The sequence below is a fragment of the Lynx canadensis genome, chromosome A3 (assembly GCF_007474595.2).
Source record: "Lynx canadensis isolate LIC74 chromosome A3, mLynCan4.pri.v2, whole genome shotgun sequence".
In the NCBI taxonomy this organism is placed as follows: Eukaryota; Metazoa; Chordata; class Mammalia; order Carnivora; family Felidae; genus Lynx; species Lynx canadensis.
The window spans coordinates 105,299,086-105,321,832 of NC_044305.1; the positions used below are offsets into that span (position 1 = coordinate 105,299,086).

The 22,747-nt window shown below is 37.7% G+C and overlaps 1 protein-coding gene across 7 annotated transcripts in view; it reads right to left on the reverse strand.

The window, feature by feature from the left end:
- The window catches only part of EML4 (EMAP like 4), a 161,713-nt gene that overhangs the window by 74,044 nt on the left and 64,922 nt on the right, over positions 1-22,747 (reverse strand). For 3 of the 7 annotated variants that reach the window (XM_030311215.1, XM_030311214.1, XM_030311212.1), the window contains exons 2-4: positions 18,413-18,595; positions 4,002-4,019; positions 615-744 (exon numbers count right to left, since the gene is read on the reverse strand). In XM_030311215.1, the coding sequence (XP_030167075.1) occupies positions 615-744; positions 4,002-4,019; positions 18,413-18,595 (331 nt within the window). Of the gene's footprint in view, positions 1-614; positions 745-4,001; positions 4,020-9,736; positions 9,832-18,412; positions 18,596-22,747 lie in introns of those variants that run through there. The other 4 variants (XM_030311216.1, XM_030311213.1, XM_030311218.1 and 1 more) reach the window with 3 other exon arrangements.

Below are 22,747 nucleotides of genomic sequence, written 5' to 3' on the forward strand. Positions count from 1 at the left end.
AATTAAAAAAAAAAAATAAATAAAAAAATAAAAACTGCTGTATCAAATGTATTCCTTATATAAGCACAGAAAATGTGCTTATATAATTAAATATAGTGATGCTTATCTCATCAACAAATGCTTGTTAAAAAGAAACAAAACCACGGGCGCCTGGATGGCTCAGCTGGTTAAGCATCTGATTCTTGATTTCAGCTCAGGTCACAATCTCATGGTTCCTGAGTTCCAGGAACCTGTTTGTGATTCTCTCTCTACCCCTCCCGCCCCCCTCCCACTAGCATGTGTGTGTGTGCGTGTGCGTGTGTGTGCATGCTTGCACACTCTCTCTTTCTCAAAATAAATAAATTAAAAAAAAATAAAAAGAAACAAACCAAACCAGGAAATGAAAACACTTTCTTTAGTAGGAACCAAAAGTTACCTCACACAACTCGATAGGTTACATGAATGTAAACTAACTGGGTGGGCTGGGTGGGTGTCTACATTCAGAGTTAAAGAATTCAAAGGACATGCTCACTTTAATTCCATACAGTCCTATTTCATTTTTTTTTTCAAAAGTAGAATTATCATATTCAGACAATTTTGCAATGGTAGCTTTTCTTTCCCTTACAAATGGATACCTTTTAGCAGCAGATGAAAGAGTTTCTTTCCTTGCAATTGCGACAGAGCTGGTGTGGCTTGGCTTTCTGTTTGCACCACTCCCGTTGGTTATACAGGACATAGAAATAGCTTCTCGAAGGCCTGGCTGGCCTAAAAGTGGTTAAGAAAAAATTTACATTAAACTTCAAAATATTTCTCAAAAACTGGGAACTTAAAAATTAAGTCCATTAAAATGTGTTTAGAACTAAGTAAGCAGACTGCTTCCTCTGGTAAGCAGAATACAGTATATTTGTCTCAAAACTTAATCTCATCAAATGGATCTATAAAAAGGCCATGCTAAATTGCTACAATGTAGCTAGACTTATTCTCTAGCTAAATAGTTTGCACCCCACACACAGCAGCTTTAAAAAACACCATTCAAAGTTGTGCTTCAGGTAAACCACAAATCTCTACATCATTGATTTTCAGAAATCACTCAGGTTCTACTGAAATCAAATTATTCAGAAATTCTAGAACCATAAATGTTAAGTCTTACAATGTTATTCCATACAAATAAAGCATAAATGTATAAAGCAACCTCTGCTTTCTTAATTTATATTGTAGAAGGACTGGAATAAATATGTGATGAGTATGATCGCTTCTCGGCCTTTTGGCTAAGATCAAGTGTAATATGTGATGAGTATGGGTAAACAGGAGACCTATTTCCTAGAAAAAGTTTCAAATATAATAATGTACAGTAACCCCCAAATTATGCTAATATCACTGGTCATCAAATCTACCACTAGTCTGTCAAACTGGCGACTTCTTGTTGATTTGACCGTTATTTTTTTTTTGATTGTGGCAAAATATAACAAGATTTACCATTTTAAGCATTTAAAAAAGGGTACAATTCAGTGGCATTTAGCATATTTACTACACTGTGCAATCATATTCAATTCCAGAACATTTTGATCACCCCAAACAGAAACCCTGTACTCACTGAGCATTCACTTCCCATTCCTTTCTTCCTCCCCTCAGCCCATGTCAAAGGTTAATTTGCATCATCTCTTTGTATCTGCCTCTTCTGAATATTTCATATACATGGAACCATACAATATGTGCTCTTTTGTGTCTGGCTTATTTTACTTAGCACAGTGTGTTCAAGGTTCATCCATGTGGCAGCATGTATGAGTACTTTATTATTTTTTATGGATGAGTAACACTCCATCGTATGAATATATCACATCTTGTTTATCCATTCATCTGTTGATGGATAATTGGGTAGTTTCAATCTTCAGGCTAATGTGAATTGTATTGCCATAAACCTTTTTATACAAGTTTTCATTTGAACATCTATTTTCAATTCTTTGGGATATATAACTTAGGAGTAGAACTGCTGGGTCACATGGTTATTTTAACTTAATGAGGAACTAATAAGACAGCAGATGCACAATTTTACAATCCCACCATCAATGTATTATTTCACCACATCCTTGCTAACGCTTATTTTCAGTTTTTTTTTTTTTAAATTATAGCCATCTCGGGGCGCCTGGGTGGCGCAGTCGGTTAAACGTCCGACTTCAGCCAGGTCACGATCTCGCGGTCCGTGAGTTCGAGCCCCGCGTCAGGCTCTGGGCTGATGGCTCAGAGCCTGGAGCCTGTTTCCGATTCTGTGTCTCCCTCTCTCTCTGCCCCTCCCCTGTTCATGCTCTGTCTCTCTCTGTCCCAAAAATAAATAAACGTTGAAAAAAAAAATAAAAAAAAATTAAATAAATAAATAAATTATAGCCATCTCAGTTAATATTAAGTGCTATTTCACTGTGGTTTTGATTTACATTTCTCTAATGATGAGAGTATCTTCAGCTTGTTGGCCATTTGTGTTTCTTTAGAGAAATATCTATTCAAGTCCTTTGCCCATTTTTCAACAGAACAATATTATGTAAATTGTTCATAATGCACTCTTACAATTCTTTTATTTCTGAAAGGTTCCCACTTTCATTTCTGATTTTAGCAATTTTTTGGGTGGGGGAGGGTCAGAGAAAGAGGGAAAGAGAGAATCCTAAGCAGGCTCTATACTCAGCACAGAGCCTGACATGGGGCTTGATCTCAAAAAACCTGTGAAATCATGACCGGAGCTGAAATCAAGAGTGGAATGCTTAACCGGTGGAAGTGCCCAGGTGCCCCTCTGATTTCAGCAATTTTTTTTTTTTTAATGTTTATTTATTTTTGAGAGAAAGAAGGAGAAAGAGAGACAGAGACAGAGACAGAGACAGACTCGGGGAGAGGCAGAGAGAGGGAGGGAGACACAAAATCTGAAGCAGGCTCCAGGCTTTGAGCTGTCAGCACAGAGCCTGATGCGGGGCTCGAACCACGAATCGGACTGTGAGATCATGACATGAGCTAAAGTCAGACACTTAACCAACTGAGTCACCCAAGTACCCCAAATTTAGCAATTTAAAGCTTCCCTTTTTTTTTCAGTCTACCTAAAATCTTGCCAAGTTTGTTGATCTTTTAAAACACCAACTTTTGGTTGCATTGGTTCGCTGTTTTTCTGTTCTCTATTTCATTTATCTTTAACCTTTATTATTTCTTTCCCTTTGCTAGTGTTGGGTTTGGTATTTTTCTGTTTCCTTAAAATTAGGTTACTAAATTGAAATCTTTTTTTTTAATGTTTTATTTATTTTTGAGAGAGAAAGACACAGAGTGTGAACAGAGGAGGGGCAAAGGGAGAGGGAGACACAGAATCCAAAGCGGGCTCCAGGCTCTGAGCTGTCAGCACAGAGCCCAACGTGGGGCTTGAACTCACGAATGGTGAGATCAGACCTGAGCCGAAGTTGGACACTTAACTGACTGAGCCACCCAGGTGCCCCAAATTGAAATCTTTTTCAACACAGGCATTTACAACTACAAATTTTCCTCTGAGCACTGCTTTTGCTATATCAACAGCTGGTTTTGAAATGCAGTAAAACCTTGGTTTGTGAGCATAATTCATTCTGGAAACATGCTTGTAATCCAAAGCACTTGTATATCAAAGCAAATTTCCCCAAAGAAATAATGGAAACTGAGATGATTTGTTCCACAACCCCAAAATATTCATTTAAAAATGATAACACAGGGGCGCCTGGGTGGCGCAGTCGGTTAAACGTCCGACTTCAGCCAGGTCACGATCTCACGGTCTGGGAGTTCGAGCCCCGCGTCAGGCTCTGGGCTGATGGCTCAGAGCCTGGAGCCTGTTTCCGATTCTGTGTCTCCCTCTCTCTCTGCCCCTCCCCGTTCATGCTCTGTCTCTCTCTGTCGCAAAAATAAATAAACGTTGAAAAAAAAAAATTAAAAAAAAAAAAAAATAATAAAAATGATAACACAGTAATATAATACAAAATAATAACTACAAAATATGAAGAAGAATAAACAAATTAACCTGCACTTACCTTTGAAAATCTTCATGGCTGGTGTGAGGGAGACAAGAGAGAGAAGGGTTATTGTGTAGGATGACTTTCACTCTCACCAATGTAACCAGTGCTATCTCTTGGCTCAATAGAACCTTTTTCTACATGGGGGCCATTGTATATGCTCGTACGGATGCTGACTACAGTATTAACAAAACTCTTGTCATACATTGTGTTTAATGTAACTGGCAATAAGGCAGGAGAGGAAAAGGGTCTATGTCTGCAGGCAGCCTGACCTAGAATGAAGCAAAGCATTCCTGAGCTTACTCTTGTATGGAAAAGCAAAGGATTGTCTATAGGCACGTTGAAGGGACAAAAACTACACTAGTGCCAGTTGTGGGCACCTTCCAATGTTCTGAAAAATCACTGATTTCTGAGAAACACCACAGCCTGAGACCAGGCATGGGACACAATCACCCACAACCCCAGAGAGAGAGAGAGAGAGAGAGAGAGAGAGAGAGAGAGAGAGAGAGAGCGCGCTTGAGCGTGTGTGCCATTGGCTCAGTTGTGATCATGTGGTATTCGGTGTCACGTACTACCTGTACTGTAGGACGTGACTCATTTTTCAAGGTAAAATTTATTAGAAATGTTTACTCATCTGGGGCGCCTGGGTGGCTCAGTCAGTTGAGTGTCCGACTTCGGCTCAGGTCATGATCTCACAGCTCGTGAGTTCGGAGCCCCGCGTTGGGCTCCGTGCTGACAGTTCGGAGCCTGGAGCCTGCTTCGGATTCTGTGTCTCCCTCTCTCTCTGCCCCTAACCCACTCACATCCTGTCTCTGTCTCTCTCAAAGGTAAATAAACGTTACAAATTTTTTTTTAAATAAAAAAAATAAAGAAATGTTTACTCATCTTGCGCAACACTCGTAGAATAACTTACTCGCAATGCAAGGTTTAGTGTATAATTTTTTGTTTTTTGTTACACACTAAAAAATCCCCATTAACCACTACATAACACACACACACACATACACACACACACACACACACACACACACACACACACACACACACAGAGTCTGCAATCTACTTTCTTCTACTTTCTATGCTCTCTTTCAATGTCCCAAACCTTGTCTCAAAAAGGAGATCATGGGAATGCAAGCTGGTGCAGCCATTCTGGAAAACAGTATGGAGGTTCCTCCAAAAACTAAAAATAGAACTACCCTATGACCCAACAATTGCTCTACTAGGCATTTATCCATGGGATACAGGTGTGCTGTTTCGAAGGGACACATGCACCCCCATGATTATAGCAGCACTATCAACAATAGCCAAAGTATGGAAAGAGCCCAAATGTCCATCAATGGATGAATGGATAAAGAAAATGTGGTATATACATACAATGGAGTATTACTCGGCAATCAAAAAGAATGAAATCTTGCCATTTGCAACTATGTGGATGGAACTGGAGGGTATTATGCTAAGTGAAATTAGTCAGAGAAAGACAAAAATCATATGACTTCACTCCTATGAGGACTTTAAGAGACGAAACAGATGAACATAAGGGAAGGGAAACAAAAATAATATAAAAACAGGGAGGGGGACAACACAGAAGAGACTCATAAATATGGAGAACAAATTGAGGGTTACTGGAGGGGTTGTGGGAGGGGGGATGGGCTAAATGGGTAAGGGGCACTAAGGAATCTACTCCTGAAATCACTATTGCACTATATGCTAACTAATTTGGATGTAAATTTTAAAAAAATAACAAACAAAATTAAAAAATAAATAAATAAAGGGGTTCTGGAGATGATAAAATGATATGTAAATGTGATTTCATGTTGCTCATTTATGAAAATTTTTCAAAAGTTAACAGCACAAATCAAAGTTTGATTATTGTTGAAACCAAAAAAACAACAAAAGAAATCAGGAGATCAACCACACCCATTAGGTGATTACACTATAGCTATTACATCAAAAACAAAAAAACGCAAGTGTTGCAAAGAATGTGAAGAAACTGGAATCCTTGCGTATTTCTGATAGGAATGCAACTCAACCTTCTGCAATCTATCATCTAACCACTTCACAGAAATTTTTCTTGCCAATATCACCAACGGTTCTTTGTCACTAAATTCAAAGGATGCTTTCCAGTCCTTATCTTGCTTAGCTTTCCCTCACCAACTAATACTGCTGACCATTCAGGCAAGGACGGTATTCAGGCAGGAACAATGTCCTTAGTTTCTAGGACACTGCCTTTGCCTGAATTTTGTCTTAACTCTCTGACCATTTTTTCTCACTCTCGTTTGCTGGATCTTCTTTTCCTGCTTACATTTTTTTACTCCCACCCACTCATGGTATAAACCAGAAAACAGGAAATTAGCTTTGATTCTTCCATTTCCATACAGCCAACAATTAATAGGTGACTAAGTCCTTTGCTGCTTCTACAACTTCTTTTTGTTTTATTTTTCCCTGGTTTTAATTGAGACATAACTGGTATACAGTAAGTTGTACATGTATAAAGTGTACAATTTACTAAGTTTTGACATACATATATGTCTGTGAAACAATCACCACAATCAACACAGTGAACATAACCATCATCCTCAAAAGTGTCCTTGTGTCCTATAATCCACCTCTCCCTCCCTCAACTTTGGACTCCAAGCAACCACCACTCTACTTCCTAATCACTACAGGTTAGTTCACATTTTCTAGCATTTTATATAAATGGAATAATACAATGTATATCTTTCTTGCCTGATGTTTTAAATTCAGCATAATTATGCTAAGTTTCATCTGAGCTGATAAGTGCATCAACAGATTATTCCTTTTTATAACCCAATACTATTCCATTACATGGATATATCACAATACTTTTATTCATTTACCTGTAGACAGTGGGGTTGTTTTCATATTTTTGTATTACAAATAAAGCTACAAAGAACATAAGTGTACAAGTCTTTGTGGGATACATGCTTTCATTTCTTAAAGGTAAATACCTGGGTTGTATGGTACCTGAATATTTAGCTTTTTAAGAAACTGCCAAATTGTTTTCCAAAGTGGTTGCACCATTTTACATTCCTACCTGCACTGTATAAAAGTTCCAGTTGTTCTGCATCCTTGCAAATACTTGGAACGACCAGTCTTTTTCATTTTAGCCACCTTGCTGAGCATGTAGTGGCATCTCACTGTGGTTTTCATCTGCATTTCCTTAATGTCTAAAAGTACTGAGTATCTTTTTATGTGCTTGACATTCATATATCTTTGTTAGTCATGTGTACGTTTATATATTTTGCCTATTTTTTAAATGGGCTGTCTTCTAGATAAAAGTTTTTTGAGAGATATGTGTTGAAACTATTTTTTCCCGTTTTGTAGCTTGCCTTTTTATTTTCAAAAATCTCTGGAAGAACAAGATTTTTAAATTTTGATGCTCAATTAATGGCTTTCTCCCTTATTATTTGTACTTGTTTGTGTCCTATTTATAACATTCTTTCCAAACCCAAGGTCATTAAAGGTTCCCCCTGTATTTTCTTACAGAAATTTTATGGATTTAGCTCTTATGCTGAGGTCTATGATCCATTTTGTTCATTTTTGTATGGTGTGAGATAACAGTCAAGGCGGGTTTGTTTTTTTGTTTTGTTTTGGCTTATGACCAAAATCTTGAATTCAATTTTTCCTCCTATCCTTTCTTATACCTAATCTTTAACATTTGTTCTGCTACTTGGAATGTTCTTCACCTGGAAGGCTCATCCTCACCTTTTAAATTTCAGCTGAACAGCACTTCGTCAAAGACGGCTTTTATGATCATCTTACTCTCTTACTACCCCCTTTTATTTCCTTTGCAGTCCTTATCCCCATTTATAATTATGTGTAACTCTATTTGGAAACCTTACTTGTTTTGTGCTTCTTGTATGTATCCCTGTGATTTATACTGTGCTTGGCACACAGAAAGCACCTGATCAGTATCTGAAGACTAAATGAATGCAACTTTACCACGACTGCCTCAAATTTCTGTTCTGGATTATGTTCAGTTTTAGCTCTATTCTCCCTACTTGTTATATTACCCTTCTCTTAAGGCATTGTCAACACTGCATCAGAATCCTCTTTCTGAAACATGCTGTATGTCTTTGAATTTGATATGCCATCAATAGTAACATGCACCATCATCTCGAATGCCCTATAAGGATGTGCTGCTTGTGAGAACTGTAGGCACAATCAATTGTAAGAAACAGGTGCTGTAATTTCAGAGATGTTAAAATGCAAGAAATATAGGGATTTCAGAATTAATGAATTTCTGTAAATCAACCTGTCGCTCCTCAGTTTAAAATCCCTAAATGGTTCTCCAGTGCCCTCCGGATAAGAACTAAATTCCTCAGAAAGGCATAAGAAAACCTTTCACCAAGGGCCCTATCTAACAGTCTAGGTTCATTTCTTAACACTCCCAACCTCACACCTCATGCTTCAGTTTCCTCTGAATTCCTTAACTAAGTACTTTTACTCCTTTGTGCTTTTGCGCCTGGATTGTCCTTTCTGGCATATGCTAGTCATCCCTGCTTGCCTAAATTAACACATATTCATCATCCATCTACCCATGGGTTTACAAAAGACTTAAAAGCCTTGTTTTACAAAAGAGTAAAAGGCAGTTACTGGCATCAAGGAGTTCAACATCTTGCAAGAGAATCACACTGGCAATGAAAATATGTGGTAAGTACAGTAACAGTGATATGAACAGAGTATGAACAAGTACAAAGGAAAGACACATAACTCTATAAAGATGATTAGGAGCACAGAACTCAAAAAAGATTTCCTAGAAGAAATGCAGAACAAAGTGTTAAGCCAAGTAAAAGATAGGTGATAAGATACTTGGAGCTTACTCTAGTATGTGCAAAGAAACAGACTATAATAGCAAAGTGGGGTGTGTGTGAGTGCATGGAAGAGAGGAGGCAGACAAAAAGCTCTTTGTGTGGTGAGAATGTGAAACAAGAGACAGCAGAGTCCAGATGGGAGAGGTAAACAGCAGTTAGATTATGGAGACTCTATCTACAGAGGATAGAGATCACTAAAAGGGTTTGAGCTGGAAAAAAGGAGTTAGTTCAATTTACATTTTAGAGAAAACCCTCTAGTGGCTACGTGAAGAGCAGATTTTAGGGTAGTGATCCAAGCATAGATGATGGAGATATGAAATAAGAGCCTGGTAGCATGAATGCAGGGGAGGAGTCAGTTTTAAGAAGTGTTTAGAAGACTTAAAGAATAAGGAGTTCAATTTGGGGACATTGTACATTTACGAATTCTGAAGGACACACAAACAGAACAATCTAGTAAGATAGACAATTCACGGGGCGCCTGGGTGGCGCAGTCGGTTAAGCGTCCGACTTCAGCCAGGTCACGATCTCGCGGTCCGCGAGTTCGAGCCCCGCGTCGGGCTCTGGGCTGATGGCTCGGAGCCTGGAGCCTGTTTCCGATTCTGTGTCTCCCTCTCTCTCTGCCCCTCCCCCGTTCATGCTCTGTCTCTCTCTGTCCCAAAAATAAATAAAAGTTGAAAAAAAAAAAAAAAGAAAAAAAAAAGATAGACAATTCTGAAGTGCTGAAGCCTAGATCTGGGAACAATTTGGGAACTGGTACTAATAAGTGGCTATTAAAATCATGAAGGTAGATGAGTGCTGATGTCACCTCCTGCAAGGAACCTTCAACTCTGGTTTAATTAAGTATTTATCCTAGGTGCTCCCACAGCACCCTGAATTTACCTTTTTAATACGAATTACCTATAATTTTGTAATACTGACCTATCTGTCTTCTCAGTTTACCTGAGGTCCTTTGGGGGCAAAGTCCGTGTTTTTTATTTCTTTAATCTCCACCACCTAAAACAGTGCCTCGTTCACTGAAAAGATGAAGGAAACAGACACTGTCAATACAGTAAATGGTGTGGAGTAATATTAATTATCAAGTGCTTGCCAGGTGCTAGGCATTGTCCTAGGTACTTCATAAGTGGAATATCCTTTAACCTTACCCATAATCCTGAAAGGGATTTATTATTATCATCCCAATTTTACTGATGAAGAAATTGGAGAGATTATTAACATGCTCAAGGTTCTATTGCGGTAAGCAGTGAAATCAACATTTGAGTCCAGGCAGAAGGAGTAGTTAAGTAAGGAGAAAGAAATAATTCGCCTAACGTAGAGTGACATTTTAAGCAGTGCCAGGATAACACACAGAAACTTACCAGAGGGAGTAGGGGGAAAGGAAATTCTAAGCAGACAATAGTACTAAATCATCAAGGACCCCAGATACTAATGTAAACAGCAAGAGGGGCGCCTGGGTGTCTCAGTAGGTTAAGCATCCAACTTCAGCTTAGGTCATGATCTCACAGTTTGTGGGTTCAAGCCCCACATCGGGTTCTCTGCTATCAGTACAGAGCCTGCTTCAGATCCTCTGTTCCCCTCTCTCTGCCCTTCCACTGCTAGTGTTTTCTCTCGCAAAAATAAACATTAAAAATAATATAAATAAATAAATAGCAAGAAAAGGCCAAAAGAAGGTTTTCATGGTCGCCTTTAATCCTACAGTTTAATTTGAAATAGCTCTTGGTACTGGGAATCCTTAGCATTTGGATGAAAGAGTAAATCATCTCCAAAGGTAGAGGCAATGCATTAAGTAAAGCAGAGGCAGGAAACAAAAAGGAACTGTGGGTGAATGCTTGTTTTTCAGTTGAGAAGTCTAAAGTGTATTCTTTGAAATTCAGAATATTAGGAACTTAACTGGAAGAATGGAACATAAAAATGATTATTGAAGTTACACAGATCCATGACTGGAATGCACCCTTAGTGCTGTGTGTGTGTGCATATATGTATATATGTGTATGCACACACACACATCCCTCTCCTCTATGGCTTAGACATTATAAAGTCTGAGCCATGATCTCAAAGATTAGCCTACAGGACTGGAAGCAGCAGGAACCTCTCCTTTTTTACAAAAGTATAAGTAGTTCTATTTCTGAGCAGGAACCTGGCTGAAATAGAAATTTAGGCTAAAAGTCTATAAACCAGGAAGGTATTTAGTTTTAATTAGAGTAGAAACCATCATTAATGCCAGCTGAAGGCCAACAATAATTTTTATACTTTATGATGCCATAAGAATACTAACCATATGTTTTATATTCCTTGATGACACACCCAAGCATAGGACCTTTCTGATAACTTAGCCTGACAGTTCCTAAATACTAATGACTATACTATACACTAGACTCACACAGTAATCACTAGAAACTGTTCCATATTCAAAATCACAAAATCTAAAATCCTGGCTACCCTAATCCCTAATATTCTCTTAATCTTGGATCTATCCCAATCCCCTCTCTAAACCAGTTTTTTTTTTTTTTAACCACAACTTCCTGCTTCTAAAACTTTCTACTCTCCACGTTCAATTTAACAAGTACTTACTGAGTCATCCCAAGGCTAGCTGTTAGTAATAAACTGTCCCTGCCTTCAAATAGATTATAATCTAGCACGAACATCAAATATACATACCAAAACAGACTTTTAAAACTTTTTAAATGATTCCAAGAAGAAACAAAGAAATAGAAATATTGTCAGGAAATAGTTTGAACCTTAAAAGATGGAAAAATATGGCGGGCACCTGGATGGCTCAGTTGGTTAAGTGTCCAACTGTTGATTTCAACTCAAGTCATGATTTCTCGGTACGTGGAATTGAGCCCTTTGTTGGGCTCTGCGCTGACAGGGCAGAGCCTGTTTGGGATTCTCTCTCAAAATAAATAAACATTAAAAAAAAAAAAAAAAGATGGGAAAATTTTTGATCAGAAGAAGGATAGGGGCGCCTGGGTGGCGCAGTCGGTTAAGCGTCCGACTTCAGCCAGGTCACGATCTCGCGGTCCGTGAGTTCGAGCCCCGCGTCAGGCTCTGGGCTGATGGCTCGGAGCCTGGAGCCTGTTTCCGATTCTGTGTCTCCCTCTCTCTCTGCCCCTCCCCCGTTCATGCTCTGTCTCTCTCTGTCCCAAAAAAATAAATAAACGTTGAAAAAAAAAATTTAAAATAAAAAAAGAAGAAGGATAAAGATGGTCCTTGGAGGAAGAACTCTAGCTGACACTCAAAATTTTTAATTTATCTCAGATTCTCTATCATATGCCCCACAGCTCCAACTGCAGACCTCTTCCACTCTCTTTGTATTTTCAAGCTCCTTTCCTTTTGTCTCACAGGAAGGTGTACTTCAGTCCTTTCAACTCCTAATGGTCACTAGTTTTTTGAAAGTATATTTTGAGTTGAAATGACCAAAGATAGATTTGACTTTCATACAGAAATGGAACTCTAGATTTCTGGAAACGGTAACTGTTGCCTGGTCTGAGGCAATATCTACTCATATACTTCTATATGCAAAGTGCATCTTAGAAGTCTTTGATCTGTTGTCAAATAATAAAACACTTCCATCTCCTACCACAATCACCAGTCACTTTGGCCCAAGGGACCACCAAGGAAATTCACTTTCCAACCAGATTAGTATGATTTACTTATCAACATCATTTACAGCAAACTTATGACAATTTCTGTGTTTTCCCAAATGTTATCTGGAGTAAGAGGCAATGATACAGACCTGTGCCTGTACGTTATCCCAGTTTCTACACAATTAGGATTGTTTTTTTTAAGAAAACAGATACTCTTTACATTTCAATTTTGCCTCTGGGCTCTCTCATTTCTCAAATGTCATCTGCAATGCTTGATACTTTTGGTTTACCAGCAGTTTCCTGGTGTAAAATGACTGATTCTCATCTTCAGATAAATTTGACTCCTTTGCTTATATACCATTGTATACTAACAGCTTGTCTTCACATAATGCCACTGGACTGTATTCTCAAATTACATTCATTTGGTCACCCTGAGAGGTCTTAATGGGTTTCCCAGGCACCAGCTGTGACATAATTTGTCTTCCTGGCAGCTAATCTTGCCAAAGTGTTCCCTGGGCCTTCCCGTTTGTTCCAAAATACAGGTAATTTTTTTTTTCCTTTTGGCAGGAACTCCGTTACAACTGCTACATATATTATGAACATATGCCGTCAAAAGGAAAAAATTCTCCAACAGAAGAGAAGGTATATGAGAACCTTAAATGACTGGCTACCTTAAAAACTACTGGGGGGTGGAGGGGACGCCTGGGTGGCTCAGTTGGTTGAGCGTCAGACTTTGGGTCAGGTCATGATCTCTTGGTTTGTGAGTTTGAGCCCCACATCAGGCTCTGTGCTGATGGCTCAGAGCCTGGTGCCTGCTTCAGATTCTGTGTCTCCCCATCTCCTGGCCCCTCCCATGCTCATGTTCTGTCTCTGTCTCTCAATAATAAATAAATGTTAAAAAAAAATTAAAAAAAAAAAAAAACTACTGGGAAAATTTCTACCTTAGTTAAGTGTCGAGCATAATATACCAAAGAAAAAAATGGGGCTTAGCTTTTAATACTGCTGGCACATGAGAAGGAATAAACTAACAGAAGAGTACTAAAAATACTGAAATGACTAGTTAGGTGTGCTTCTGACTTAGACATCTACTGAATGGTAATATTACTACGAAGTGACACCGTAGAATGTCATTAAACCAGCAGCATACACAACATTTAGTTTTAGTCACACCTAAAGCTATGTCCCCCCCGTATCACCACCATCTAGCAAAATTAGTTGAATTTATCAATAAGGAAGTTAGCCTATACTTTTAACCACAGTTTCATAAAGAGCTTTCACACTTATTTATCCAACAGGGGGTTAGCCTTACTTCTAAAGAAAAATCCTCTAAAAAAGTGTAGCTATCTAAGCAAATGATAGTGAGTATTCTCCTATCAGTAATTTATGTGAAAGTGAATACAATAAATTCTAATTTCACAGAGGACTAAAAAACAATTCATACAGAAGATAAAATTTTCCACAGTATCAGAAATTACTTTTTCAATAAAGAAAAAATATACAAGGGGCCCCTGGGTGGTTCAGTGGGTTAAGTGTCGGACTTCAGCTCAGGTCATGATCTCATGGTTCGTTGAGTTTGAGCCCCACGTCAGGTCCATGCTGACATCTCAGAGCCTAGAACCTGCTTTGTATTCTGTGTCTCCCTCTCTCTGTCCCTCCCCTGCTCGGGCTCTGTCTCTCTCTCTCTCTCAAAAATAAACAAACATTAAAAAAAAATTAAAAATATATACAAAATTCCCACAAAATAATTTTATTCTTTAAAAAGAGCATTTTATGAAAAACTTCATTTATTATAAAATACTTTGCTTAAAATGATCATTACAAATATTCATAATATAAATCCTGTTTAATATCAAAACTGACAGTTGATCTTTATTAGGCTATATACAAACGTCAATAGTGAAGAATCACCTAATATTTTCCCAATAATTTCTATTGTATATTATAAACTCCACGATAAAGCTGTTTAGAATTTCCAATAATAAATTTAAAGCCTTTAAATACATATTTCTCTAAGTATCAATATTGGCAAACAAAAATTAGTCAAGCAAATTTTTCCAATAAAAGGAACCAGAGTAATTCTTAACAATGAATTATGCTCATCTCTAAAATAATATCTCCCCAAATTGTTATATAATCAACTCCCCCTTTAATCTATTTTATAGACAGCATTTCAAAGCCTGCATCTAACTAAGTAACTTAAAGAATAATCACTAGTAGGCTACCTGGGTGGTTCAGGTGGTTGAGTGCTGACTTCGGTTCAGGTCATGATCTCACGGCTTGTGGTTTGAGCCTTGCGTTGGGCTTTGTGCTGACAGCTCAGAGCCTGGAGCCTACTTTGGATTCTGTGTCTCCCTCTCTCTCTGCCCCTCCCCCATTCACACTCTGTATCTCTCTCTCAAAAATAAACATAAAAATTTTTTTAAAAGTCAAAAAAAAGAAAAAAAGAATAATCACTAGTGGACCCCATTTCAGAATGTAACCATGTTGGCACATTGTAAGAAGAGCAGTCATAGTAAGCTTATAAAGTACAATTAGTGGAAAGGAGCTCCCTATCTAATTAATAAGGTTATTAATAAGGATTAGGAGTTGATAGTATGTGGGGGAAAAAAAGTTCCAATGTAGCAGCTGCAGATGGCTCTGTAACTCCAGAACTAGGTTAAGTCGTCACTAAAGAGCCTTAAATAAATCTGATCCTAAATTCACTTCAGAGACAAAAGGAATTATGAGTAAGGACAACTAAACAAAGACTAGAAAGAGTAACTTACAGAAAGTATGTCCCTGGAGAATAGGAACTACAGCTATTTAATTTTATTTGTATTTTATGACATTGGAACAGGTAAGTACGAAGTAACTGATGCATCATACAAAATTTACCACTGTCTATCAAATTTTTAAAAAGCAGTCTTTAAATTTCTCTATAAATGGGTGCCTGGGTGGCTCAGTTGGTTGAGCATCCGACTTCAGCTCAGGTCATGATCTCACACTCCGTGAGTTTGAGCCCGCGTTGGGCTCTGGGCTGACAGCTCAGAGCCTGGAGCCCACTTCAGATTCTGTGTCTCCCCCTCTCTCTGCCCCTCCCCTGCTCATGCTCTGTCTCTGTCTCAAAAATAAATAAAAAAACATTAAAAAAATTTTTTTTTAATTTCTCCATAAATATTTTTTACTCAAATATCTTGGGAAATAAAAAAATCAGAAAAAAGTGTTTAAATTTTTCTCAACACAAAATTATAACGTACTGTTGTTTTAGCATAATAAAAAAATTCTCAATGTTTTCTAACTAGTATGACCTATTTAAAATAAGCTTTCTTTTTTAAAAAAATCTTTTTAACGTTTATTTATTTTTGAAAGAGAGAGCGAGTGAGCTGGAGAGGGGCAGAGCGAGGGAGACACAGAATCTGAAGCAGGCTCCAGGCTGTGAGCTGTCAGCACAGAGCACCTGGGGCTCAAACTCACGAACCATGAGATCATGACCTGAGCAGAAGTTAGACGCTAAACCGACTGAGCCACCCAGGCACCCCTGAAACAAGCTTTCAAAAATATTGTGGATAATAACCAAACACTGTACCATTTTCTCTTTCAGAATTTAAAATATTTATACAGTCAGAAGCTGAGGTTACATGTCAATTATAAATGGTAAGTGTGTTCTTTCTCTACACCAAGTTCACCTTCCCGTTAAAGCCCACACACACTAACTGATCTGGCTCCTCATTCTACTCTAACAACTCCAGAATCCTCTTATTAAAATCAATTTATAACCAAATAAAGTTCTTCCTGGCTTGATTTTGGCAGTCCTCAAAGCTGGTTCTCAAAAAAATTTAAGGACTGCAATATAACATTATTAGCCAAAGTGGTTTCTATGAAATCTTTTGGCAAACTTTCCAGTCCCTTATCCCTTGTCACTGACACATTTATCTTACTAACCACTAATGGAGCAGATCAACCCAGCCACCTGTCTAAGTCTCCACTATTAACTACCCAGGCCTAGAGTGTTTGAAGGTGGGAAGTATAAGAATGGGAATCACATTGTGTGTGTACACACACACACACACACACACACACACACACATATCACATCTTCTTTACCCATTCATTTATTAAAAATACAGCATAGGGAAGGGAATATAGTCATTAATACTGTAATAATGTAAGGTATGATAATGTATGGGAACTATCATGGAGAGCACTGACTAAACAGAATTGTTGAATCATGATACTGTACACTTGAAACTAACGTAACACTGTATGTTAACTATACACTTCAATAATAAAAATTAAAAATAACTTAAAAAAAAAAAAAGAATGGGAACCACACAATCAGAATGCACCACTTCAATGTTTTCAAGGTGACTCAGCACTTCCTTCGTATGTCTATGGTCTCCTATTCTCTAGTCGTTCCAATTACCCCTTTTTTCACCGGTAGGAACTGTCTTACCTTCTTAGAAAGCATCACTGTCTCCTGAGGAAAAGTGGTAAGGAATCGAAGTTCCAGCCCTGACAACTGTGAATATTTAGTGACCCCCACCCACATAGTTTTAGCTCTTTTCAGTCTATCCCAGAAGAAGGAGTCTTCTAAGACCAATAGTTTCTTACCTGTGCTACAGTTCTTGTCCAAACTCTCAGGAAACCTGCCTCATCAATTCCCACTCCCTATTCATGTCGGCATTAATATCTTCCTCCATGCTGTCTTTTGTCCTCAACTTATCTTTATCCTCAAGTCTATAACATCTTAAACAATAAAAATTAAATTAAAGCTGACCTTCAATTTAACATCTTCCTCTAGTTACTACCATCTTTCTTCCCTCAGGCCTATTTTTTGAAGAGTGACTATAGTTGCTACTCCCAATTCCACAATTCTCGTCAACTGTAATCTGATTTGCAATCCTACCACTCCACTACAATTGCTTGTGGAGGTTTCTAGTAACCTCATAAATGCCAAATCCAAGGGTCACCTCTCAGTCTTTGTTTTATTCAATCTCTTTGTAGCATCTGGCAACATGAATCACTTTTTCTTTGCTGAAATACTAGAGCTCCCAAGAGAACTATCCTGAGCCTCGTTCTCATTTTACATCCTCTTCCTATGGCTCCAACTATTATCCATAAGCTGAATATTCCCAAATTCTTCCTGCTAGCCAAGATTAACATGAACACTAGACCTATAATTCAGCTATCTATGTGTCTACCTCCACACCATATAACTTCAAACTCAACATTCAGAAACTGAATTCATAAATATCCTCACTTTGCCCATTGCCAAAATGGGGGATAGTTAGGCCTATGTCCACCTACTCTATCAAAAAAATCATAAGATATATGAAATAATAGATTCAGTTGCTTAACATAAAAGAATTTAAAATTCTTTCTGGGTGGTTGGAGGAAGGGAAAGGCCACACAAGATCTGCTCCAAACTCAGAATAATAGCATTCTAATGACTGTTTCTCTCAACCTGTGAAAACCCTTAATATCTAGAAGTTAAAATTAACACGGTACTGGGGTTGGTAATAAGTTTCAGAGCTTAAATTCTTCAGAACTTTTCTCACTAATGACCACAGAAGGCTTAGAATAAGATTGTTTGAACTATGACTTTTATCATTTCTGTAATGGTAAGAGGAATGACTCAAAAAGTACATGGGTGCCTATCTACTATGTTCAAGATACAATGCTAATTAATTACTATGGGAGACACAAAAAGAAGATTCAATTCCTGTCCTCAGTAAATTTGTTATCTAGTTGGAAAATACTAAATTCACACAAATACTATGACATAAAAGCTGTATGTACAATCAGTGGTATTACAAAAATATTCCTACTTAAAATAATAAATAGTAAACTTTCAGAATTTCTTGGGAATGAAAAAAAAAAGGCAATGTAACAAACTATAGTTACAGCTAATCCAAAAGACAAACTATAGTTTTATATTCTTGGTTTAATGTCACTGATAAAATACACAAGTTTTACACATTATTGCAAAGTAAGCTGCAAAAAGCAAGACTTTTCCTACTTTAACAATTACCTTTACTTGGAACTGATTTTTTCACTGAGGCTACATGATCTTCGGAGATTGCAAGACGCCTCAAAACATCAGCCAAAGCTGCCTTTAGCACGGTGATTTCATCTTCTTGTTGTTGAACTCGTAACTCAAGAGCTGAGAGGCGATCTTGAACATCGGAAGTACTTGCAGCAGAAATACTATCATCTATAAAATGAAGAAGATGGGTTGTTTTTTTTTTTTAAGTAAACTGTTCAAGAAAGAATCTAACAACAAATAAAGAGATTTATTCAGGGGTGCCTGGGTGGCTCAGACGGTTGAGCTTCTGACTCTTGATTTTGGCTTAGGTCATGATCTCACAGTCATGGGTACAGGCCCTGAATTGGGCTCTGTGCTGACAGCATGGAGCCTGCTTGGGATTCTCTCTCTCAAAATAAACAAACAAACATTTAAAAAAACAAAAAAACAAAAAAGATTCTCCCTTTCCCCGTCTCTCCCCACCCTCCCACTCACTCTCATGCTCTTAAAAAACAACAAACAAACAAAGGAACATAAAGAAGATCTATTCAGGTAAGTCTTTTAAAAGATGACAAAAATTGGGGGGAAAAAACAAACCCATCATTTTTACACAGATTAACTTCTGTAAGTATTTTCCATAGCTATTTGAATGAATTAAAAATAGTAAAAGTTAATATATCTGACATAAAACTACAATTATGAAAATTTTCCCCATGGTCAAATTTTCCCCATTATTATACTATAACCTTAACTAGTTTTTTCATCAAAATTTTCTCTAAATAGATCACTTTGGAGACTTCTGGAAACTTGCAAGATAGTCAACTATCCAAAGTATCCTTTAAACTATCACATCATTATCCTACTTCTCTTTTTTTTTAAAAAAATTTTTTTTTCAACGTTTATTTATTTTTGGGACAGAGAGAGACAGAGCATGAACAGGGGAGGGGCAGAGAGAGAGGGAGACACAGAATCGGTAACAGGCTCCAGGCTCTGAGTCATCAGCCCAGAGCCCGACGTGGGGCTCGAACTCACGGACCGCGAGATCGTGACCTGGCTGAAGTCGGACGCTTAACCGACTGCGCCACCCAGGCGCCCCATTATCCTACTTCTCTATGAAAATAAAAAAGGAGTACAAATCACTTCACAGTTTTGCTTTATGTATAAGACTGCGAACCACTCACCTTCAGCATCAATGATCAGAAAGCACTCTTTATTTCTGTCTTTACTATTATACTCCCCAAATGCCACAAGATATTGCTATATATTCTTGTTTTTTCTTACCCGAGTCCCAACTCTTGAAAAAGAAGTGTGGTTTCTATAAAGCACACAGCTAATACTTATTTGTTAGGTATATAACAACAACAACAAAAAGACTAAATAAACTTTAACTATAACATAGCAATTACAAACTACTTCCAAAGCTATGTAACTTTAGAGCACACTGTTAACAGTTGGTCAGTCAGAACCCAAACATATAGAAAGATCAATAGCTGTTGGCTAATGCACCAGAAGCATGAAAATTCAGATTCTTACAAGAAGTATGGTTTGGACCAGAGTTTTATAAACTGGGTCAGTTATTCACACAATAAAGGCATAGTGTGCCATTTTTCTCCTACTGAGAGAATGTGTTATCCATCTTCTTAAAAAGACAATTTAACTCAAAGTTTGAGTTAAAACAATTCAGCATTTAAAAAGCAAGGCTATCACCACTTTGTTATGGAGCCGTAAACAATATTTATGTTTAAGATCACATATGCCAACAGACCTCTCAGGTATACATATGTACTCTCTTCTTTTTTGTTTTTTTTAATTTTTTAAACGTTATTTTTGTGAGAGAGAGAGAGAGAGAGAGAGAGACAGAGCGCAAGAAGGAAGAAGGGGAGGGACAAAGAGAGAGGGAGACACAGAATCAGATGCAGGCTCCAGGCTCTGAGCTGTCAGCAGAGAGGCCGACATGGGGCTCGAACCCATGAACGGTGAGATCATAACTTGAGTCGAAGTCAGACGCTTAACGGACTAAACCACCCAGGCACCCCATACTCTCTTCTGCTTTTAGAGGTATTTCATGCACAATCTTTGAGAAGTACCAGTATAGAATGAAAATTTATCTTCAATTTAGACTTTAATAACGATTAATTGTATAATCTTAGGCAAATTCTCTGAACCTCAATTTCTTCATCTTTAAACAGGTTATGAGGAAGGTGCCTAAACATGTTTGATACCCAACAAATGTTAGGATACAACAGAAAAGTACAATAGTTGTAATTTGAGTGCTTCGGGTGCATTTGTTACATAAAAGGAGTTCTGTCAAACTGAGATGCTTAAGAAAAGGACTAGTAAGAACAATTCAGTCTCTCACTTTAGAAATTTTAATATTTGAGGCCTCTTTCATTTCCACAGTGGCCCAGCTGAATTCTAGCTGACCCACACGCTTCGTGCGTTCTATTATGTCACTATGATTTTTGTCTGCCCAGAATGCCTTCTTATTTTCCTTCTTCTGGTTGGAAGAAAAGCACCTCTTCTCTTTTGTGGAACTCTACCATTTTCTGAAGTCCCATTAGGGCTGTTAATCAATGATGTCTCATTCTCCCCTCTACCACCCTGCACTATTAATAGGTTAACCATACAAAATGGCCTTTCAAGTTGGTAAAAAATATTTACTGGCAATTTCATATGGTTTAATCTACTACTACTTACAGGAGTGGTTGTCAGATGTGGGCTAGGCCAAATGGAATCCTCCCAAGTTTCCCAGAGGCAGAGCTGTAGTCCATCCTTCTTCCTGGTTTGCTAACTAAGGACACAGACCTAGGGCCATTAGTGACAGAGAGTCTTAACCGCCCTGAGATGCAGTTCTAGTCTCTGAAATCCAGGACCTTCCATTCTCAGAGTTGCTCTAATATTCCTCCTAGCTAATTATATCTACTAATAAATTCCCTTTTTGCAAGCCATTTCTTGTAAGCCAAAGGTCCTGATGAAGACAGTAAATAATATGGATGTGCCATTCTACACTGTTCTCAATTTATGAAGGATGAGTTATATAATTAAATTGCAATCACAAACAACATATTTATGTGATTTTTATAAATACATGATCTTAATTATTTTGGGAAGGCAGCAGAGCCTGGTGGAAAGACTATCAGACTATAAGGTCAAGGTTATACAGCATTTTACTACTGACATGGTACTAAGTTTTCATTTTTGTCAAGTCATTTAACTTTTCTAAACTTTTTTTTCTTAGTGACTGAGGTTTTTATTATGTGAAACGTGAAATGAAGGGTGGTTCAGCTTGTAAAAATCCTACCATGACCTGCTAGATACTGTGATAAGACACAAGGACAATTTTTCAAAGGGCATAACAAATACAAGGTTAACTATTAACAATGTCCTGCGTTTATATTGTACCTTTCATATTATTGCCTTATCCCCCTCCTCACACTATCTATATTTGATATTTGAGGAAATAGCTCAAGAAGTTAAATAGCCTTGCCCAAGGTCACCAAATCAGTCTTGATACCTGAGACTCAAACACAGGACTCTTGGCTCACAATTTAAGTGCCCCTTTAGTGTATTTCATGTTACATTCTTAACAATAATCACAGGAGGACCAAAAAAATGTATTTTTTTTTCCCACAAAGCTACTAAAGAGTTATAACTACTGAGTGATATAATCACGTTTTTGTTTGAAAAAGGTAATTTTGGGGGCGCCTGGGCGGCTCAGTCAGTTAAGCATCCAACTCTTGATTTCCGCTCAGTTCATGATCTTGTGGTTTTTGAGTTTGAGCCCTGTGTCAGGCTCTGTACTGACAGCTCAGAGCCTGGAGCCTGCTTTGGATTCTGTGTCGTCGTCCTCTCTCTCTGACCCTCCCCCGTTCACACTTGGTGTCTCTCTCTCTCAGAAATAAACATTAAAAAAATTAAAAATACATAAATAAAACAAAGCTTCATATTTATATATGTATATATTGTACACATAGAAAAAAGTCTAGAGGGATACACATCAAACTGGTGACTGGGTTATTTCTGATTAGGAGAATGAGATTGGAAGAGAGGAGTAAAAAGTAATTTTTGCTTTTCAGTGTAAGTATTTCTATATTACCTGAAATTCACCATAAAAATGTATAATATGTTAATCTTTTTTTAAGTTTACTTATTTTGAGGCAGGAAGGGTTGTTGTCTTTAACACAGCCTCTTTTCTAGCCTTTGTAATCAATGAGTAAAAATTTGCATTAATTGCCTTATCTAGCATGTTTTTAAAAAATTTTTTTTAACATTTATTTATTTTTGAGACAGAGAGAGAGCATAAACGGGGGAGGGGCAGAAAGAGAGGGAGACACAGAATCG